Consider the following 21,628-nt stretch of genomic DNA (forward strand, 5'->3'; position numbering starts at 1 on the left):
ATATCAAATCTAGTGAGTGGCCCAGTGACTACTTGGTGCAGACCTAAGGTTGCCATGTCAGCCATAGGCCGCTCATGGAGAGTGTTGTATTTTATCATTAGATCAAGGCTGCTAGAGAAAATTATCAACAAGGCACAATTCGAGCACATGAAAACTCAATGCAAGGTATTTCAGTCACTGAGTAACACACAGTTTATGGGTGAATAATACACAAAGAAACCTACAAATAGTACCAAAGATAGCTTCACACAATTATCCTTAAACCCTGGATGTAACACAAACGACTCTCTATGGTATGTTACATAATGGATAAATAAAATTCTGTATACTTTTTCATTATTAAACAACACACATCTTTAACAGAAGACATGCCAGAGGTCATAAAATATCAGTGATCAAGCACAAAAACATGAGAAAAGTGTCCATACCAGTCATCTTCTCCACATTATCAATCCATTGATTCTTCATGGTCTCAAAGTGCTCATAGGCAGCTTGGTTTCCTGGGTTCCGGAGGAGGATACGTGCTGCAGACACCACCTACCAAGAGGAAAGTATTTGTTAGTGCTGGAATGGATAGTACCTGCTACAAAAGTGAGAAAAGGTCCCTGGATACACTTATCGAGCAATCACAGCTTTATACCTTTGATGAACACCACCAGCTCCTACCTTTTTCCCCAATGTGCTTCAAACTTTATGGCCAAGGTTGTCTATTCTAAGGCTCCTTGGTCCAATTCAAGAAGGAAAATGCTACCTACCAGTATGCATCTGTTCTTGGCATGTAGCGCTGCAGAGTCTCACACTGTGCATTAGATCGCCACCTGGTGTTGGGATCGGATGATTGCATGTTGTTGTCGTCTTGGAAGTCTTTGTAGTCACGAGATAGGTGACTCCTCCTTTGGACGATAGTGCGCATGGGCATCGACTCCATCCTTAGATTGTTTTTCACCATGATGGGACATGATGGAGTTAGTAGAAATAAAGAATAGATGTCCATGTGTGTATATCTAATTAAGATAGAACTGGAAACAGATACAGGTCCTGGGGAGGCGGGTGGGCGTGAGACTCTGCAGCTCTACATGCCAAGAACAGATGCATAATGGTAAGTAGCATTTTCCGTTCGAGGCATATGAGCTGCAGATCTCACACTGAGCATTGATTATACAGCATTGTCTCCCCTAGCCGTGGTCACCTATATCTGTTGCAGTAGTTTAAACGAGAGTTTTGAGGACAGCTTGGCCTACAGCAGCTTGCTGCTTGGCTTGCACATCAACACAATAGTGTTTTGTGAAGGTATGTGTTGTAGACCATGTTGCTGCCTTACAGATGTCTTATAGGGGAATGTGCCCTAAGAAAGCCGTGGAGGCTCCTAGTTTGCGTGTGGAGTGCGCTCTAGGAGGAACTGTTAATGTACGTTTTGATTTTTGATAGCATATTTGTATGCATTTTAAAATCCACCTAGCAATTTCAGCTTTAGAGATGGGGTTGCCCTTATGTGGTGGTGAGAAAGCTACAAACAATTGTTTTGTTTTTCGAAAGGTTTTGGTCCTGTCAATGTATAGAGAAGGACTCTCTTAACGTCTAGGGTGTGTAGAGATCTTTCTGCTACAGTGTCTGGGTTTTGAAAAAACACTGACAACTCTTCCGATTGGTTTAGCTGAAATGGAGTAATGACTTTAGGAAGGAATTTTAGATTTGTTCTTAGGACCACTTTGTTACGGTGTAGTTGTAAAAATGCTTCTTGTATAGTGAAAGCTTGAATTTCACTTACTCTCCTGAGAGAGGTAATAGCACTAAGGAAAGCCTGGTAAGAACAATGTTTAGGTTCCACACTGGAGAGGGTGGTAGCCTAGGAGGAATGATTCTTTTCAATCCTTCCATAAATGCTTTAATTGCAGGTACTCTAAACAATGACAGATGTTGTCTATTCTGTAGGTACACAGCAATGGCTGCAAGATGAAGCATTATAGATGAATATGCTAGATTACATCCTTGTAAGTGTAAAAGGTAGCAGATAATATTCTGGATAGAAGCATCCAGTGGATCAATTCGATTATTGTTGCAGTAAATGGCAAATCTCTTCCATTTTGCTGTATAGCAAGCTCTAGTAGTAGGTATTCTGGCTTCTTTAATGATATTCATACAGTCTGGTGGTAGGTTAAGGTAAGCAAACTAAGACTTCAGGAGCCAGATTGCTAGATTCAGTTGATTTGGATCTGGATGTCTGATGTCTCCATGGTTCTGTGTTAGCATGGATGGTGTCAGGCACAGCTTTTGGTGTTCTAGCAGAGTTGTGAACCACGGTTGGCGTGCCCATGTGGGAGCTACTAGGATCATTTTGAGAGACTGTTGTCTTAGCTTGCGTTCTACTAGTGGTATTAGTGGGAGTGGCGGAAAAGCGAACGCAAATCTGCCTGACCAGTTCATCCATATCCCACTGCCTTTGGACAACGGGTGTGGAAACCTGGCGGCGAAGGTTGGGCATTTTGCGTTTTCGTGTGTGGCGAACAGATCGATGTTGGGATGACCCCACTTGTGAAAGAATGGTAGAGAACTTGCTGATGTAGTTCCCATTCTTGAATCTGTCATGTCTGCCGACTTAACAGATCTGCTATTTGAGTGTGAACTCCTGGAAGGTGTTCTGGTAGCAGATATATTTTTTGTGGAATGGCCCATCTCCAAATGTGCTGTGCAAACCGGGACAGTTGCAGAGAGTGTGTCCCCTCCTGTTTTTGAATGTAGTACTTGGCTGTCATGTTGTCCGTCCAGATCAGGACAGCTTTGTTCTGTACATGTACTTGGAGGGACTTGAGTGCTAGGAATATTGCTAGCAGCTCTAGGTGATTGATATGGAGCACTTTTTGTTGAATAGTCCATTTCCCTTGAGTTGTATGATGTAGGAGATGGGCTCCCCATCCTGTTAGGGATGCGTCTGTTGTAAGTACTATTTGTGGAACAGGCTCGAGGAACTGCCGCCCTCTGGACAAGTTTTTGGTGTTCCACCACTGCAGAGAGTGATGTGTGCGGCTGTCTACCAACACCAGGTCTGCGAGTTGTCCTGGAGCCTGGTTCCACTGATGTGCTAGGCATTCTTGCAATGGGCGCATTTGCAGTCTTGCATATGGAACAATAAAAATGCATGATGCCATCATGCCTATTAGTTGCATGAACACTCTGTCTGAGAGAGAGTGTTGTGTTTGAAACTTTGTGACTAAGGCTCGAATGCTCTGTATCCTGGCTGGACTGGGATAAGCTAGAGCTGTAGCTGTGTTTAGTGTAGCCCCTAGGTATTGATGTACATGAGAGGGCTGAAGATGTGACTTGTTGTAGTTGATTGTGAACCCTAAGTTGTGCAATGTTTGAATGGTTTGAGATGTGTGTTGGACACACTGATTGAATGACTTGGCTTAAATGAGCCAATCGTCTAGGTATGGGAAGACATGGATGTGTTGTCTTCTGAGATGTGCTGCTACTACTGCTAGGCACTTTGTAAACACTCTTGGTGCAGTTGTGACTCCGAATCGAAGGACTTTGAACTGATAGTGTTGTCCTTCTAGCACAAACCTTAGATACTTCCTGTGAGGAGGATGTATGGGAATGTGGAAGTAGGCGTCCTTGAGATCTAGTGTAGTAAGGAAATCGCCTTGTTGCAACAATGGGAGCACTTGTTGTAAAGTGCTCATATGAAAATGATCTGAGTGTATATATAGATTGAGGGGCCTGAGGTCGAGAATTGGTCTCCGTGTCCCTTCTTTCTTGGGTATTAGGAAATACAGCGAGTAAACCCCTGTTCCTTGATGTTGTAATGGAACTGTATTTATTGCGTTTTTTTAGAAGCAATGAGAGAACCTCTTGCTTGAGCAGCGTTAGATGTTCTGTAGACATTGGACACTGTCTGGGTGGTATATGTGGAGGGGCAGCTGTAAGTTCTAGGCAGTAGCCATACTGGATAATTTATCATACCCACTTGTCTGTTGTGATGGAATTCCAGACAGGTAGGAACTGTGTTAGTCTGCCCCCTACAGGAGTGGAATGCTGTTGGGGAAGCAAAAGGAAGTCACTGTTTTGGGTTAGGGGAGGTTTGATTACTGTTATTTCCTCGACCTCTTCCCTTGTTGTTGTTGCCCCTATAGCCTCCTCTAAAATATCCTCTATTGGAGGATGTTTGTGTGTTGGTTTTAAAGGAAGCTGAATTGTTTGCTCCAGCTTGTTTGGAGCTCCTCTGTAAAAGGAGCGACGGAAGGAGCCTCTTGCTTGGGTGGACTGCAGAACTCCCATAGATTTGTCTGTATCAGTGTCTTTCTTCATTTTCTCAAGTGCTGTGTCTACCTCTGGACCAAACAATTGTTGTTGTTTGAATGGCTGATTTAAGACAGATGTTTGCACTTCCTATTTAAATCCTGAAATGCGTAGCCATGCATATCGTCTAAGTAGGACACTAGTGTTTATTGCTCTAGATGCTGTGTCTGCTACATCTAGTGCGCACTTGATGGAGGCATTTGAGATTAGCTTCCCTTCCTGTATAAGGTCATTTGCCTGTGCTTTAGATTGGTCACGTAGATGTTGTAAAAGTGTTTCTAACTGATCATAGTGAGCCTTGTCGTATCTTGCGAGGAGGGCTTGTGTGTTGGCTATGCGCCGTGTATTGCTAGCTTGGCCAGCGATTTTCTTGCCTGAAGCGTCTATTATCTTTGACTCCTTATCAGGAGGTGGTGCTTCTCCTGATGTCTGGGAGTTTGCTCGTTTTCTAGCGTTTGAAACGACTAGGGAGTTTAAGGGTAGCTGTCCCTTAATGTAGGCAGGATCCCCAGGAGCAGACCTGTACTTTTTTTCTACTCTTGGATTAATGATCCTAGCTCGTACAGGATCTTTAAACACTTCTGGGTCATGCTTGATGACCCCTTTAATCATAGGTAGTATTTGAACTGACTTTTGGGAATGTTCAAAAGTGTCTAGCAAAAAATCTTCTTCTGCCTCATCTGAGTGCATTGTGACATTATGATACGATTGCAGCCCTATTGAGTAAATGTCCCAAAACTATATTGTCTTCTGGAGAAGATGGTTTGGACGGGTATGGATGTGGATCTGGGATATCTGGCACATCCTGTGGATTTGGGTACTCCCAGTCTGGTGTATCACTTGGGTAGGGAAAAGGCTCATCTGGGTCTCCCCCCTCCCCTATGGTATACTCATCATCATTCTGAGGTGGTGTATGTGGAGGGGAAGAATGAGGAGGAGAATTTTGAGGTAAAAGGTTTGAAGGAAGAGGAGGTGAAGGAGAGGGTACAGGAGAAGAAGGGTGCATAGGTGATGTGGAAGAATCCTTCTTCTTGACAGGCACTGGAGGTGTAGGCGCTGTATCTAATTTCCTCTTCCTGTGTAATTTCCTCTTCCTCTTGCTCATAGTAGAGACATGTCCTGTTTGTGGATCAATGTAGATCCTGTTTTGCAAAGGATCAGGCTGAATAAGCTTCTCTTCTTGAGGAACCGCTTTCGGAGCAGATTTTTTCGGTTCCTGGCATGGTTGTATCTTGTCTTTAGCCTTAGGAGCTGGTATAGAGTCCTTCGGCATATGTTTTGGGACCGAAGATTTTGTCTTTGGAGTGGAGGCCTGTTTCGTGGGTTTTGAAGCATCGGAAGCGGGCTTTGTGGGTTTCGGCACCCAAGATTTCGGGCTGGAAGCTGTTTTGGTCGGCTTGGAAGCGTTGGAAACAGGCTTCATTATTTTCGGAGCAGTCTTGTCTTTAGGAGTCGATGGTTCCAGAGTGTACTTCGGAACCGGGACTTCTTTTGGTTTCGGTGATGAGGGAGCTGGTGGTATCGGCACGTGCAGATTGCTCGGTCCCGAGCTACCGGAAGGCTTTAATATTTTCTTCGGAGCTGGGCTCGATGGCGGGGCTTTCGAAGCAGTGTTTTGGTTTCGACTGTGCCCGAAGGCGGAGTTTTTACCTTTGCCTTCGATTTAGGTGCAGGTGCTGGGGCAGGGGCAGTAGTACTCACGCATTCACCTGAAGGTATGGAGTCATCGGAGTCGTCTGCCTTAGATACGATTTGGAGATCATCAGAATCTTCCTCTGGGACGCATGAACCTCCGTCGAAGATATCCACCTGTTCCGGAGCCGATCTCTGCATATCGTGTTGACGGGCTCTCAGATCTCGAATGGTCTTCTTGGATCGAAAGGATGCACAAGATGTGCAGCCCGACTCGTGTTCTGGCGATAAGCACAGATTACACACCTCGTGATGGTCGCTGTGTGGAAATTTTGCTCCACACTCGGGGCATCTCTTGAACGGCGATCTTTCCATGAGTTGTAGGCCTCAAGGCGTGGATAGGCCCAACGGCCCGGGTCGACGACCGGAATCGATGGGATGATGTGGAGTCGATAGTTATTGATATAGAAAGTTGTTTGGCAAAGTTTTTACGCGTCGAACTACTGGAAAAGTAGATTTCGAACCGGAGCGGAAAAGTTGCATCCGAACCCCGTGGCGGAAACAAACAATCTAAGGATGGAGTCGAGGCCCAATGCGCACTATCGTCCAAGGAAAGAGTAACCTATCTCGTGACTACAAAGACTTCTTCCAAGACGACAACAACATGCAATCATCCAAGCTCAACACCAGGTGGCGATCTAATGCACAGTGTGAGATCTGCAGCTCATATGCCTCAAACATATATTTTCTCTGGATTGACACATTGCTCAGATGCATAGCCCCGTTTCCTGCTCACCCATTACCTCACAAATGTATGGTGGGGGTGGGACTGATTCAGTTTTTCCTCTAGAAGCGCTATCAATCATTTACATTTCTACTCTGAAGGTCTCACCTTTACGGCAACTTCGAAGCAAGATGCAAATAACTAGTAGGCACAAATCAGTTGATATCTCCTACTGGATGCACAGGGGTGCTCAATGTGTCCCTCTTAAAGCCATGACAATCTCTAACAGAGATTATTCAGGCTCACAATGTGAACTAGGTTAAGTTTGCTCAACCTGCAGTGGCACTTTCTGCTCCAGCAGAGTCTCACATCTTTTGTTTCTGAAAGTGAAACCACAACTTTACGAACCTGTCAATTTTATTGAAGTATCTATTTTCTACTATATTTTTTCGTATTTTGTTTTACTTCCAGGAAGGACATTGATTCCCGTAAAGGATTAGAAAGACTTTTGGTTTGTAGCATAAGTCTTATCACTTTCAAATGGACTATTGTTGGTAACGCAGTATGCCCAACAATGAGAGTATCCATTGTGTGTTTTTACATGATTTTCTTCTTCAACTTGGCCATGAGATGCCATTGGGATGAAAAGCTCATTGGGGATTTTCTGTTGTGCCACTGTGCCCTGTATTTATATTCTCTCTGAATCTTCTCCTGGCCAAACCAGTAGGGGTAGCATCACGAGTATACCTCAAACCTATTCCATAATGACCATCCACTTGCTTAGGTCACAAATAATAAAATGTTAAAGTTATAAAACAGAAATATTCCAACTGTCTTTATAGGGTCAATTTTCATAAACAATTACAATAATTTATGGCAGGAAGTCAGACAACTGAATATTCTATCGGTAAAAGAGCTAGGTAATTAAAAAGGTAATTGATAAGGGTTTTTTTGGCTGTTAATCTGACCCCAAACCAAGTAATTGTCTTAACTTCTATTCCTTGGCAAAGTCAATTAATAACTCATAGTGAACAGCTGGTTACTGCAAATGCAAAGACAAACAGTGGTTTATTTTGATAAGTAAACATTTTTGACTATTAAAAGATTCTCTGAATGTTAGTGTGCATGTTTGACAAAATTCAAATGTCTGGGCAGAAATCCAGAGACCAGCATTTACATCCCAAAGGGAATATCCACTGATAAGGGCTTATACACAAATGTACATTTTGGAGAACAAAATTGACATTCATATTTTTGATTTTATCTGGCCTCCTCCTCTGAATTTTCTACTGAAAGCAGGAAAGGCCGTAATATGTTCAATGTTGAAGAACAAAGTAAGATATAATTTCTTTATTTACAGGCATACTTCTTATTGCCTTACTAGCCCTTCCTGCCACCTGGAGCCTTTAACCTGGTCTTTAAGCCACTTAAAGTTTAGATCTAAAATAAAAAGTACCTTATTGTTAAGAGTCTGACCTCCTGAACTAGCCTAGCTGTTTGATCACAATCGCTCAGAAAGAAGAATAAAACCATATGCTGCCAATGAACATTGTTTCTATGTGGGGAAATTTAACTTTGAGTGAGGAGGATAAATAATCGGAGGAAATCCTTTTAATGTACAACCATAGATGCTAAGTGGCTCCATTTTATTGTCAATGCAACAATGAAGCCCCAAGTGTGAAGTCACTGAAATAATGACAGCTCCCAGTGAAAATTCACTTCCGCCTAGCTCAATAAAAGTTGACTCCAAGATGTCCTATGAAAACAAATACAGATTATGTGGTAAAACTATATAAAGGATTTGCTCGATACAATGTTGAAAAAAATTCACATGTTCCCTTAAAAGATGTAATGTGAGATAAACAGGCTCTTTACACATTTTCCACTGTACAGAAAATCAGCGGACTCTGCTAGGGTACTGACAAAAAAACATATACAATAGTCCAGGAGATATGTGCTGTGAGGGCCAACCCACCTGGGGAGTAAGTTCTCTGGACGTCTTGACGGTAGCTTGGATGGCTTCTACCGTAGCGATATTAGCAGTCCCGACTGCTGCTGCTTTATCTGCTGTAGCTCCAAGTCGAGCTGCATGGTTCTCAAAGTTAGCTGACCGTTCGTTAAACACCTATTTCAACAGAAGAAAGCAAGATACAGTTATCACCAGCGGAGAACTAGAAATGAGTGCTGGGAGAGAAAAATAGAGGTAAGGCCAGAAACAAATGTCACAGCAGAGAGAACGCCACTGGAGAGAAAAGGGAGGTGAGCACAGCGAGGAAGTTAGGTGAGATTGCGTAGGAATGGGATAAGCAGTACTTACTTAAAATGAGAGCACCACTATTGACCTGCAGACTTTGGCTCTTCACTTTGTACTTAAGTTTTAATTTCTTAAATATTATCCTTCACTATCACTGTTACTGTACTCTTTCAATTTGAATTATAATTCTTTGAAGTAGATGAAAGGGGTTGCAAATTGCTCTGGTTACAAATAGGGCTTCTTAATTAAACATCAAGTTAAGCTTTAATGTGCCCTTTAGAGTTTATTTCGTACAGTTCATTGGTAGAGTGCCATATTGTTAATGGTCTGAAAATTCTACTTGTGTATGTAAAACTGAATCAGATTCCATGAGCTAGAGAAGGAATCCACTCTATTTTCTTGGTTTATGCTGATAATTAAAATGACTGGAATCCAACACCGACTACTAAACGTCGTTCTTTGGTGACCTGGAACCAACTCATATACTTTTGGTCTCCCCTAGGAATTCCAGGTCTTGAGTTCCTATATGTTTCAAATATCCTGTAGTGAAATTCCCATATGGTTAAGAAATTCTATATGCTAACACTCCTGTATGTTTAGAATTGTAATGGCAAGTATTTTTGCATTCCCAGAAATCATGCATTGTTCATTACTTAGTGACTCCTGGAGGATTCCTACAGCCCAGACTCAAGCTCAGCTTTTTTTCTTTGTTCTCTTCCAAGGCCACCTTTGCTTGTATATCTGTATATTCTGAGACCATAATTCTGCTCAGTTCCTGAATTTTCCCTCTTTCATGGTCTACACAGAACGCATTAATTTCTTATGTAGGTCTCTAGGGAGTCTATGTTAGCTATAGTGTCTGTTTATTTTAGTCAATACACATGAGGTTTCTTTGCTATGTTTGCTATATCAACTGGTAGTTGACGGTCACAGAAAGTTTTTAAGATACTGCACTTATGTATGGGATGAAGGAAGCCAGCATTAGCAGTTGAGGGAAAGGCACAGACCGCAGATCGCAGAGTGCTTGATATTAGTTTGGTTGAGCACAAAACAAGATGAGAAATCAACATAACATTATCAAGGACTGTTTAAGAGAATCCCCTTGAACTAGATTGAGTTTTTTTTAGGCGCAGATATAAGCTTTTATTGATAAAATAGTCTGTTAAACTGCAATATACATTATTAAATTAAATAAACGCTATTGAAAAGTCAAGCAAACCAATTGCAACATGTAAATAAATGCATAATAAGATTCATAGTTATCTGATGTGATAAGATGTTATATTTTATAACTAAGGACTTCAAACTTTTTCAAAACAGTAGAGAATCCACACATGGTAGCATGTACACTTACCTGAAACCGGCGCGACTGCATAAGTTTTATCCCGCAACACAATTCCTATGCCCCAGATGTCACTCCCCCGATGCAGATTTCCGCCACATGTTTTGGAGCTGCCCCTACCTCCAATCCCTATGGCAGACGGTACACGACACACTGAAAGATCTCACAGGCCTAGCAACCCTGGCCTCCTGGGAATCCAGCGCACTAGGCATTTTTCACATCCCTAAACAGGACCCGGCACACAGACGCTTTGTATCCTTAGCGCTGCTACTGGCGAAAAGATGTATAGCTATGCATTGGCGATCTCCAGAAGGTCCCCCCCATAGCGGCATGGACAGGGGCGGTCTGTAAGTGGGCAGCGGCAGAGGAAGATGCCCTTTGGGAGGAGGAGGCCAGGGGCGCACGTAAACATTCCATCTCTATGGAATGGGCCATGCTCCTCCATAGTTTCTGGCAGTCCTTGCGCATTGATGACCTGTCTACACCTACACCCCCCCCCACCCAACACAGGCCCGACCATCCCCCCCCCTCCCCGCCAGAGTGAGCCCGTAGTCCTTGACTGATGCCCTTTTACTCGTGCAGGGCTCCGGTGCTCCACACCCCCTCGTCAACGCCCCGCCCCCATGTCGACCGTCCCGCTACCCACATGCACGGGATGCCTCAACCCTCTGACCGCTCTACTTCACTGTGAGCTTATACTGTGGACCCCTTTGCCACCCGACACCTGTCTCCTTCTGCTATGCTCTTGCTAACGCCTACATGCTCCCTCCCACAGTTCTGTCCCCCCAGTTACCTGGCAACACCGCTGTTCGAACTATACAGGCCCCGATCCAACGACCCCTATGGCGGGGACTCACGTGTCTATTGTTAATCTTCTTCCTCCCTTGCGGAGATTGTTTCCTGTATCCCAGCCTGAATACTTGTCTGATTGGTCTGTACTGTTCAATGGATGAAATGCCAAATTACACAGGTTTATGTACAGAAAAGTTGCGCGAACGGCTGACCGCGGCTGAATGTTGACGCCACGCCAGCAGATGATCTACTCTGTACCCATGCTTGATGCCACAATAAAAACAATTTTTTTTTTTTAAAATGGCAGCATGTACACTTACTATAAATTTGCATATACAATTCCAATTGTTAATTTTAATGGATTACACCCTAAATGGAACGTTAATAACTATTCTGCAGTCTGTCATGCAATCTATCAGCGGGAAAGGTCTTCATTTTACAAAAATGGTAAAACAAATGAGATTGATGATCTCTTTGTAAAATATTCTAAATCCTTTTTGACTGATATCTCAAAGGCAGATCTTTTTGGAACACATTTGGTAGGGAATGGTTCCCATGTCTCTATCGTACCAAGTGCACTGCTCTGGTCTCTACACTCATTTATCTGAGTTACTAAAGTCCCTGATCATTGCTTCTCACTTATTAAAACTTCTTTTAAGTGTGGACAGGTGATCTTTTTTAAATGTTCAGTGTTGGACAAGAATTGAAAAATATCTTGCTATACACACGCCCTCCATTTTTGACCATAGGATAATTCAATTTACACTTTATTGCCTGAACCATCATGCTGGGAGGCAGATTTAAAAAAGTTCTAAACTACGGCTCTCCTAATACACAAAGAACCTTTGGGTCCCATACCAATATCTCTACTTCATACAAGGCCAGCAGTGGTCTTAGGCCTCTTAAGTGATTAGGATTAGCAATGGAGATAGAGCAATATTCATGATTAAATTTAACTAATGCACCTGATGTAGTCATGGTTCTAAAAACCACAGATTATCTAAATGCGCTCATCAACTAGATTTATCGAACATTAAAAAATAGCGGTTTATTCACAGGAAGCCAAAGAAGGTCTTTAAATGAAGAAAAAAACACAATCCCAATGGCATAGTATGCAAAACACATTCGGGACGTTGTGAATTTTTTGAGATTGGAAATTTGACACAATCAGAGCTTTCAAAGACTCCAGCTGTTAAAGAGAGAAGATCTTTTACCACTAGAGAGAGGATCTAATGTAAATAACAAATAATATGTTTCTCTTTAAAATGAAGGACCAATTGGAGTTTGGGGGGCACATTACCTATACAAACAAAATTAAATGACTTCAAAATATAGTTACTGCTAAGTGGAACAATCTGGACACCAAGGATCTATGATCCCAGTAAGGGTGTCCCATTTATATTTTCTCCGAATTTAGTTCACACTGGTTTTATCCAATGCTGCAACACCAGGAAGGTCAGCGGCCAGGGCTACAATGATCATGATATTTCAAGAGAAACATGTAGACTCCAAGGTTTAAACCACTAGACTATTAAGAGATTTATTTATGTTACGTGCAGAAGCTCCAGGCCATGCAAAACAAGTACAGAAACAGAAAAAGCAGCTTCCATTGGTATTTCCCCTAAGCTTGAATGCATCAGACAAAGCTGATAAGCTATGGAAATTATTCAATTTTTAATCAGAAATGTACATCTTTCTGATCTTCATGTACCTTCATGGACGCATCAGAGAATGAAGCTCTCTGCGGTGTAACCTCATAAGGAAAGTATCTATTATGTTTTACATTGTTTTTACAAAAGTTCTACTAAGTAATTTTTCAGGTTGCAAATAAGTTGATTTGCAAAATCACAGGTTTGCACCCATAAAATGGATTTCTGTTATCTACTAAACTTTGCACAGTTCAAAATGGGCTTACTGACTTATTGTGAAACATAACTAGGAAGGGGCAAGAAAGGGTCATTCCCTCAGAAGTGTGACTTGCAATGAAATGTATGAATCTTTTTTAACAGTTTCAGACTACTTAAAGGAGGAGGAGGAGGTAACTCATCTTCAAGGGGAAAGCGGTCCCTGTTGTATTGCTGCCAGTGACGTCTTCTCAAGGAGTAAACTTTTTTATTTACAACAAATCACCTGTTCTTTTAGGTACCATGAGCAGCTTTAAAAAAAATAAGTTCTAGTTTGGCAATGCAAACATGGTGATGGGTGTCTGCTGTTCTTTGAAGACCGCCTTCCATGTGTTTGTAGCCAGCCACAGGTGGTGGCAAATAGTGACTTGCGTAATTAATATTCATTAGGCAGGCCTTCTTGTGAATCTCTGCAATGGTAAATTCTGCAGCGCAACTTATCCGTACAGAGGCTGCATTGCAAAATCAGAGATAGTCACAAACAGTGGTACACTATTTTCCCTCAGAGTCTTTTAAGAGATTCAGTAGGCAAGGAAACATCCCATTTATTCTTGATGCTCAATGACAGTAGGCTCATGGCACACTTGAAGCAGAACCTACCAATGTCCACCCAAGATGGACTCTTGCAATACACCCCTACCTGTGTAACACTGTTCACACAACACAGTTTTTATAACTCGGAGAGGCTACAGATTGGATGGTCAAGCGCCTGTCTGATCAGAGGCAAATTCTACTTCTCTTGCAATCAGTAACCTCACTCTACCCTGTGGTGAAGAACACGATAATAGAAAGGATAGTGAGGCACACTACATTTCAAACCATACAAAAGAGGCAGTGCCCTCAGTTTCCTGTAACTAGCTTTCCTTTAGGCAATTCAGACCAATGGATGCTGCTCACAGAGATAGAGGATTTGAAGGGTGAATATGGATAGGGTCTGCTCACCTCCTCCCGATTGGGAGCATCCGGAGGGGACGTAGCTGCCACAGCTAGTAGCTTGATGGGTGTCGTAGTATCACTGAAAACATCAGATACCTCCTGGGTCATTGCCTCTTGCATCTTTGCTTTCAAATCCTTTCAGGGTCAGAGAGAAAAGAAGATTTTTTTTTACTTTTTACAAAAAGTAGAACATTTAGGATCCAAAACTCAATTCCTTTCCCACACGCATCACACAATAACAGAATGGCAAAACTAAATCAAAAATATAGGACAACTGCAAACTATGGGTTGGCCAGACAACACTGTTTTGGACCAAGCTGGGTACTAGTCTCTGTACTCTGCCAGCCCTTAGCTCTGGCTGAGTATATGTCTGGCCTCTATGTGGTTGGCACCTTTGGGCTGAGGGCAAGGATCTATCTCTGCTACTCAGTCATTTGTGTGTGAGATTGGTGGGCTGGGAGAGCTGACTGCTAACATTAGGGCTTGTGTAAAGCTCAACACTTCGGGCAGTACGGTGGTCTTTGCCCAACACGAGGGGGCTGTTGTGTGTTTAGCAGGTTGTCCTCTACCCTCAACATCTGGTTTGATTGTAAACAGTCTTCTGATGGCAAATCCTTTGGCATACACAACATTCACCTTTAAAGACTCCTGCAGCTGAGCTGCAACTGCCCTGGCTTGAGGAGAGTCTCCCTCCCCTCTAGCAGCAAGCTCTGCCAGATGTCCAGATAACTGCTCCACCCGGTCACACTTTGCCAGCATGTCCTGGCGGTAGGGACCTGTCATGACGTTTGCCAGCCGACGGCCTTCAGCAACTAGACCTCGGATAGCCGCCTGACCTGCAAAGGAAGAAAAACAATGTTATTGAACTAAAGATGAGGAGGACATGTGGTTATATTTTCCTAATCAACCACAAGTAGTAGCAAAGGGATAACAGAGAGTCAATCAAATGCTACCTAGAGGGAGAGATGATAAACATAGGATACTAGATTTGTAGTTCTTATAAATAAAACAATTCTGCTTTCGCCAGGTTTTATCTCTTCTTTTTTTGGTGTAGAACTGTTTTGATTCCCTGTCAGAGGCTGACCACAGACAGACAATTAACTATGTATGTGTGCGCGACACAAATAAATAAAGCTATCAAAGGCCAAAAGTTCAGAATGACAAAGCAGGGATGGTGGGTTTACCCTATAGTGGAAGAGAAGCACTGGGGTTTGAGAAGAGTATGCAATCCTTGACTAACTCAGGTGCTCCTGCACCTCATCTCGCATCCTTCCCACCAGTAGAAAGAACAGCAAGATTTCTGGGGATCACCAAGGACATGGGGAGGTTAGAAGGCCCATCACATTAGACAACCAAGCTCTTCAAAGACTGGTCCAATGTGTGATGCTTGTAGGAGGCCCACAGAGCTGCCACTGATGCGACTTTGCACCTGTCTGGATGCACATAAATGCACTGGAAGCAAAAGATACTAGGAGGAATAGTATTTTAGGATGCTAAAGCCTTCCTAGCAAACTACAATGATATAGAGGCCTGCTTTCCAGCAATGGCCTGCTGGACATGAGGTCTCAGAGGGGAAACAACTATTACAACGAAAGGCATTACAACGTAGTGCCTTTACAAAGCAGTCAGTACCAGGACTACGAAATTACCACGAATTCCATTGCAACGCAAGTCATTACGACTTGCTTTAGGGAATGCGGTGTTGGATTTTAAGTCTAACACCTTCCCTACTGATAAACCAAATGGAATAGTAATTTAGGCTATTCCAAAGTCCAGCGCTATCCCTAAAGCAAGTCATTTTAATAAGTTGCGTTGTAAAGGAACTAGTGGTAACGACACAATCATGGTATTGACTGCGTTGTTAAGACACATGTTTTGGCATGCGTGGTGATAGATGCTCTTCATCTGAGAGGTTGTTGAAGGCAAATAGCCAATGGCATCTTGTGGAGCACGTTTTCAGCACATGTTGAAAGAGTGAAAAGAATGCCTTTTTAGTGTCTCCATCTTTAAACATGGCACACCACATTACAAAAGCATTTTCTTCCAGGAGGCCAGGCACTGATTGAAGCTTAGCCTCATAAGTGCTGCGCCTAGTCCAACGGCCGACGGCACCACTACCTCGGGAGTGCTGCCGTCGGCCGTTGGACGTTCGAACCTCACCTGCGCAATGGAACGTTCAGCACTGGAGCTGGACGTTCCATAGCTGCCAAGGTGTTAACAGACATCTGTGACCGCTTGATAATTACACCCTCTTCAGAAAGCATAACACGTCTCTCCTCTTCCATTTGTTTTTGCCTCTATTCTCAGGTCTTCTGTTCCACACATCTAGATGATGTGGAGATAAATAAGAAGATAACTATCTCCAGGCGTTTCAAGGACGATGTTATACACACAATTCCCAAGGTAGGCTAGGCCATTTTATTGGACATTTGCTGCATGTGCAGGTTGCTGGTGCATTTAGCAGTGGTTATATAGACCCTTTTATAGCACATTTCCACAGTATCACTATGTCAGAGGAAAAATTTAGAAATTAACCATTCTGTTTCAAAGCAGCTTCCAGAGTGTATAAAAGATTGTCTTGTGTCTCATTACTAAAGGGGGTTATTCAAAGGGAAGGAAACTGCACATGAAAACTACTCTTCTCCATAGTAGCCACTCTAACAAGGGGACCCCTAACAAAACTTGCCCCCTGGGCATAGAGAAGACAAGCCTTGATATAGATTCACGCTTCACTGTGCACTGAGGTTGGGATTACTCCAAATACACACAAACACTAGTGAACCTTATTTGAAATGTTTGTCTCTAGTCGGGCCAGCAGCAAACTGTCCTTAGCTTCTCAGGGATCACATTTAGACCTGGCTGGGCAGCGCAGCTGACACTAGAATTACTGTGATCAACAGGAAAAAAGTTTTAAAAAGTTCTGTGGAGCCATAGAATTGGGCTTAGTTCACATGTCAATCTTCCTAAAGGATTTAACTTGGGAGAAAGTTGCATACATCCACTGAAATAGTGCTTGTATTGCCCAAAAGATGCTGCATACAGTAAGGTTAAGTTTGTTGTGGTGAAAAGCCAATGATAGAGGTTGTGTATTGTTTTGCCAACTGTAATTCAGTACATATTTTTAATTGTATAACTGTGTTAAATAACTTACTTCCTTTATGCATCTATATACCTTCCATGTACTTCTGCATCTATATATGTATAACTTTTCCTCAAATTCAGCATATCAAATGCACTACTCTATTGCTCACCCTATACCTCTCTCAATATATCCTCTACCTCAACTCTCTGACTCATCTCAAACATCTTTCTACTACTCCTTGCAATGCACTAGCCTATTTCTCACTCTGAACCTCTATCAATATATCCTCTTACTCCGCTCACTCATTCATCCCAAACCCCATACCACTACTATGATCTCCAAAATAACCCTTTCTAAACTCTTAGCTACTCCACCACTCCTTGCATCATCTCATACCTCTTTCACTCATCCAAAGCCTTCTCCTACTGCTATGACCGCCAAAGCGAAACAAAAATGTCTACATCCTTCCCTTTTCTATCCCTCCACTATCCTTTTCAATCCAAATAACTTACTAACATATCCATCACTCAAATTACATTCATATTTTACTATACTAATTCACCACTAATCCTTTACGGGTTCCAGAGTAGTGTGCTTCTCACCGGCAAAGAAAGTTTCAACACCCCATCAGGGGTAGCAAGCACTATATAAATACAATTACAATACAATACATAAATGCCCTTCGCAGACTTGTTGTGCAATAGCAAAACATATGGATTTCAAGTACAAAAGAAACTTATGATTTTCTGCTGGAGCTTAGGCCTCCACGCTATCAAATGAAAATAAAATAACATTCTAAAGGAGATTGGCTATTAAAGCCAAAAGAACTGAGGAAGCCTTAATAACATGCAAGGACATGGCATGCTCTAAGAAAGACTGGCATCGATAGCATGATCTAGTATGTCATATATCACAAATTTATCATCTGGAGAAGAAGACATTGGAATCTTCAACATCTTAGTGATTGGTTATAATTTAGAAATTACATTGTTCAAAGTTCTTCCAGTCAGAATCAGCTGAAAATCAAATTGCCTCCACAAAAACAATGACCTCATCCAATTGGTACTCTAGATTTAGGAAGCGGAGATCTGGAGAGGGTGTTCCATTTCTATGAGGTTATTTTATTTCTATATTAGGCACACTTAAAAAAGACCCATAGTGTTTTGGTTTTACTTTAGAGTCCCCAATATTTTCCCTCAAGGGATGTATGCACATCAAACTGTTGTAGACACCATAAGTGGATTTATGCCAGGTGACAATCTTTTAGACACTGATCTTTTCCTAGTTGTAGCAGAGTGCAGAATTAGTAGTATTTCAGGGTTACGGGTCCAGACAACTAAGATGATATTCTTCAAGGTAAATATGTGCTAGTATCAATGACGGTCGCAACATAAAAGATGGTTTTATCAAGGAATACATTCCTCAATGCAGGAGTTTTGGGCACTGAATAGAGATGGCAGATGTCAACTGATCCATGGAGTAGATTCATCAATGAGTCCATGCTGGATAGTGAATGATGTCTCAGTATATTCTGAGGGAAAGAACAGGGATTTCCTCTACTACGTGGTAGGCAGCTAAACTGTATGCTTGGCTATCATTTCCTTTTCAGCAGAAGCAAAGGGTGGTGATACACCTATGTCAGAAGAAGCCAGAGTTCCCGAAAAAAGATTAATTCTAATGTGAATAAGCCTCCCCTTCTCTCCATTTAAGAGTTTCAAATGTAATGCATATTTACAGCTCTGCAAGACATGTTTGTCAGAGAGGCGAAAAAGAAATGGAGAGGCTATTCCTTCTGCCAAGCTTCCTACCTTATTTTGAACTGTATTAAGAAGGAGCATTTTAGACAGAGCAAACTAAGCTTCTGAAACAGAATCAAAGGAAGCGAAGTTAAATTACAGAAAAAAAACATTACTGGGAAAAGACAGATAAAGGAAAAAGCTAGGCAACATTGAAAAGCTTCATCCCTGAAACATCAGGACTATGAGGAGCCCAGACCTAATACCACCCTGTGACGAGGAGGGTCGGACTGAAGACTGTACGAACGTACCTGTTGCAAGGGAATGTATGAACAACCCCATCTCCCCTCTTTTTCTTCAGCAGCCTGAAGCCTCGAAGCATACAGAGCCGCAACCATATTCACGAGAAGACGACAATGGTCCGTGTTTCTTTAACTGGGCCGAGTTTTCACCAAGTCCCGCCTCCTCGGATGTCGCGGAGGACGCAGGACGTTCAAATGCAGGAAGCGGATGGAGTCCTGTGTGTTCCACCACCGGAGGAGAGGAGTTCGAGGGCGTAGAGAGAGCGGTGAAGCATAGCGAGAAGAAAAGAACAGACGGAGAGCCGACCGGAGTATCAACCTGCAGTCTACTGGAGCCAGGAGGCCAACGACACTGCGACTCGCCCAGCCACGCTTGCGGAGAAGCGTGGCTCACACAGGTACGATCGCGTATCTCAGGTTGGGCGGGGAGGAAGGGATTCATGAAGCCTTAATTGCCTTGATCTGGAACTCCCAATTTCCCTGCCCTGAGCACCACCGTCACCTATTTGTTAGGAGCGTGCACCGTGTGTCTCCTCACTACCCTTCCCTCACGCGTTTCACATTTTGAGCACCAGACTGAATCCAGTCTCTCCCTTTTCTCTTTCACGCCAGACCTCTGCGAGCCCCTGCCAACGACGTCGTCATCCTGGAGTGGAAAAGACATGGAAAGAGTTCCCCCAGAGGCCGTGATTCACCAGAGAAAAACACAGAGCCACCACTACCTTATTACAGACTTGCTATACACAGGAAACGTATCCTAAAACCAAATGGGTCAAACCCAGTTAGACCCCATCTAGTGTCCCTGCGTTTTCATCCAGCCCGCCACACACCCTCATCTTTGAATTTACACCCTAACATCGGTTCTGCCTTGTAAAGACTAAATACCTTGTTTTTGTGAACTATTTCTGCTACAAGATTTGTAAAATAGACAATCTTTTCCCTCTTGTGTTTTTAGTTTAATACGTGACTCGGGATTCTTGATCACTGGCCTCGAAGATGTAAAAGAAGCACCAAAACAAGCCTTCTCTACGGTACACCCATGCTTTCCACAATCCTGGCATAATTTCTGCAATGTTGTCCTGTTAGTGGCCAGTCCCCCATCCTTGGTTTCTCACCCACTCCACGGTCTTCAATGCTGGGGTTGTCGATCCATCGCTGAGCCTGCTCAATTTTGCCCTCAAGGTTGACAGCTGCTTTGGCAGGACGGCTGTTCGCTACAGCCCTGTTGGTCTTAGACTGTAGGTTCTGCAGGGAAGTGGCAATTTGCTTGGCCAAAGCTCGAGCTTCTGGAGAGTCTCCTTTTCCCCTGAAAAATTAAAAATAGAAACACAAAAATGCTATTGGAACATGAGTCTCAGGCGTGCATTGTAGCAAAGCACACAAATGTCATGGTGCATAGTTAAAATGTGTGGAAAAACATATTCATTATTTTATTCTTTTAAGGACATGATCCATCCATTGTGGGTCGACTGAAGTCAGAATGACAGATGGCACTGCAGGCATAGCAAGGCAGTATGGTTGCAATGCCCAGACACAGAAGATAGAATCAAATCAGAGTGTGATCACATAAGCGTTTAGGCAACTATGAATTAGTGGGACAGGTAGAACAGAAAGTTTTTTTAGTGTAGTAAATTAACACCACACTTGTGGGAGGGTCTAGAGGCCGAACCCTTCTTTGAGATAAGAGACCTTAATTAGTAAATGTTGACATCTTCTCAGAAAGACGGTCTCACCTACTGGAGGGAGAGAATACTTTCATGGCAGCTACTAAGGAAAATGCAAGGTAGTTCCTCCTCTTTTGGAAAACAGCACTGCCATATTAAATTAAAAACTTTTAACACTGTGTCTACAATTATTTTATTTAATGCATTTCATGGTAACATAGAGAGTCTTATTTAACAAACAATGCCTATAGCTTTCTAAATTCTGAGGTATATATCACACCAACAATTTTCTAACCACCCCTTCCTCCCCCCAAAAATGGTCCTCTGGGCTCCATGAAGTTTGCAATCCCAAACGTATGTAGGGGCAGGTGGCAGAGGGGTGTTGTGCAGACACATTTATACATACTGTCGCCTTAGATCAGACAACTTGGCTGTCTGCATTGCTATTTCCCCAATTGATCTCAGGATATCTTCTCTCTCTTTGGGGTCCTCGCACAGGTCCGCAATCCTCTTTGCTTCAGCCAGAATACCTCGGATGTTCTCCTCCCCTTCAGGGCCCCCATTCGGGTCAGCTAGCCAGTTCTATAAAAGAAGAATTCGGAAAATATTTCCATGCACTGTCTTTTTGCTTTTGAGATCTTAAGTATGTGTATATTCCCTTGCACAATAGCACACAGACCCCATCTAGTAACAGCCTACGGTCTTATTTTAGGATTTGAAGTATATTTCTAACGATCCACTAAAATATTAATAAAAAGGTGATATCTGCACACATCCACCTTAACTTAAAGAGACCATAACAAATAATCATGGTTCTGGGGAAAAATGCTAAGGAAGGAGCCACCGGTAGGGAATTCAGTCGGGGTTCTTTTATTGGAAGAGCAGGTAAGGCATAATTCATTTCAGACATTTCCTTCTTCAGATGCCAACTGCCCAACTGAAAGTCCGTAGAGCCCAGCCTTTT

At 42.8% G+C, this 21,628-nt stretch overlaps 1 protein-coding gene across 4 annotated transcripts in view; it reads right to left on the reverse strand.

Moving 5' to 3' along the window:
* VCL (vinculin) overlaps positions 1–21,628 on the reverse strand; it is a 342,221-nt gene that overhangs the window by 137,164 nt on the left and 183,429 nt on the right. For all 4 annotated transcript variants that reach the window (XM_086921833.1, XM_086921831.1, XM_086921832.1 and 1 more), the window contains 6 exons: positions 21,071–21,246; positions 20,116–20,306; positions 14,517–14,716; positions 13,887–14,015; positions 8,628–8,777; positions 429–537 (listed from right to left, as the gene is read on the reverse strand). In XM_086921833.1, the coding sequence (XP_086777959.1) occupies positions 429–537; positions 8,628–8,777; positions 13,887–14,015; positions 14,517–14,716; positions 20,116–20,306; positions 21,071–21,246 (955 nt within the window). The remainder of the gene's footprint in view (positions 1–428; positions 538–8,627; positions 8,778–13,886; positions 14,016–14,516; positions 14,717–20,115; positions 20,307–21,070; positions 21,247–21,628) is intronic.

The sequence above is a fragment of the Lissotriton vulgaris genome, chromosome 5 (genome assembly GCF_964263255.1).
Source record: "Lissotriton vulgaris chromosome 5, aLisVul1.2, whole genome shotgun sequence".
Lineage (NCBI taxonomy): Eukaryota > Metazoa > Chordata > Amphibia > Caudata > Salamandridae > Lissotriton > Lissotriton vulgaris.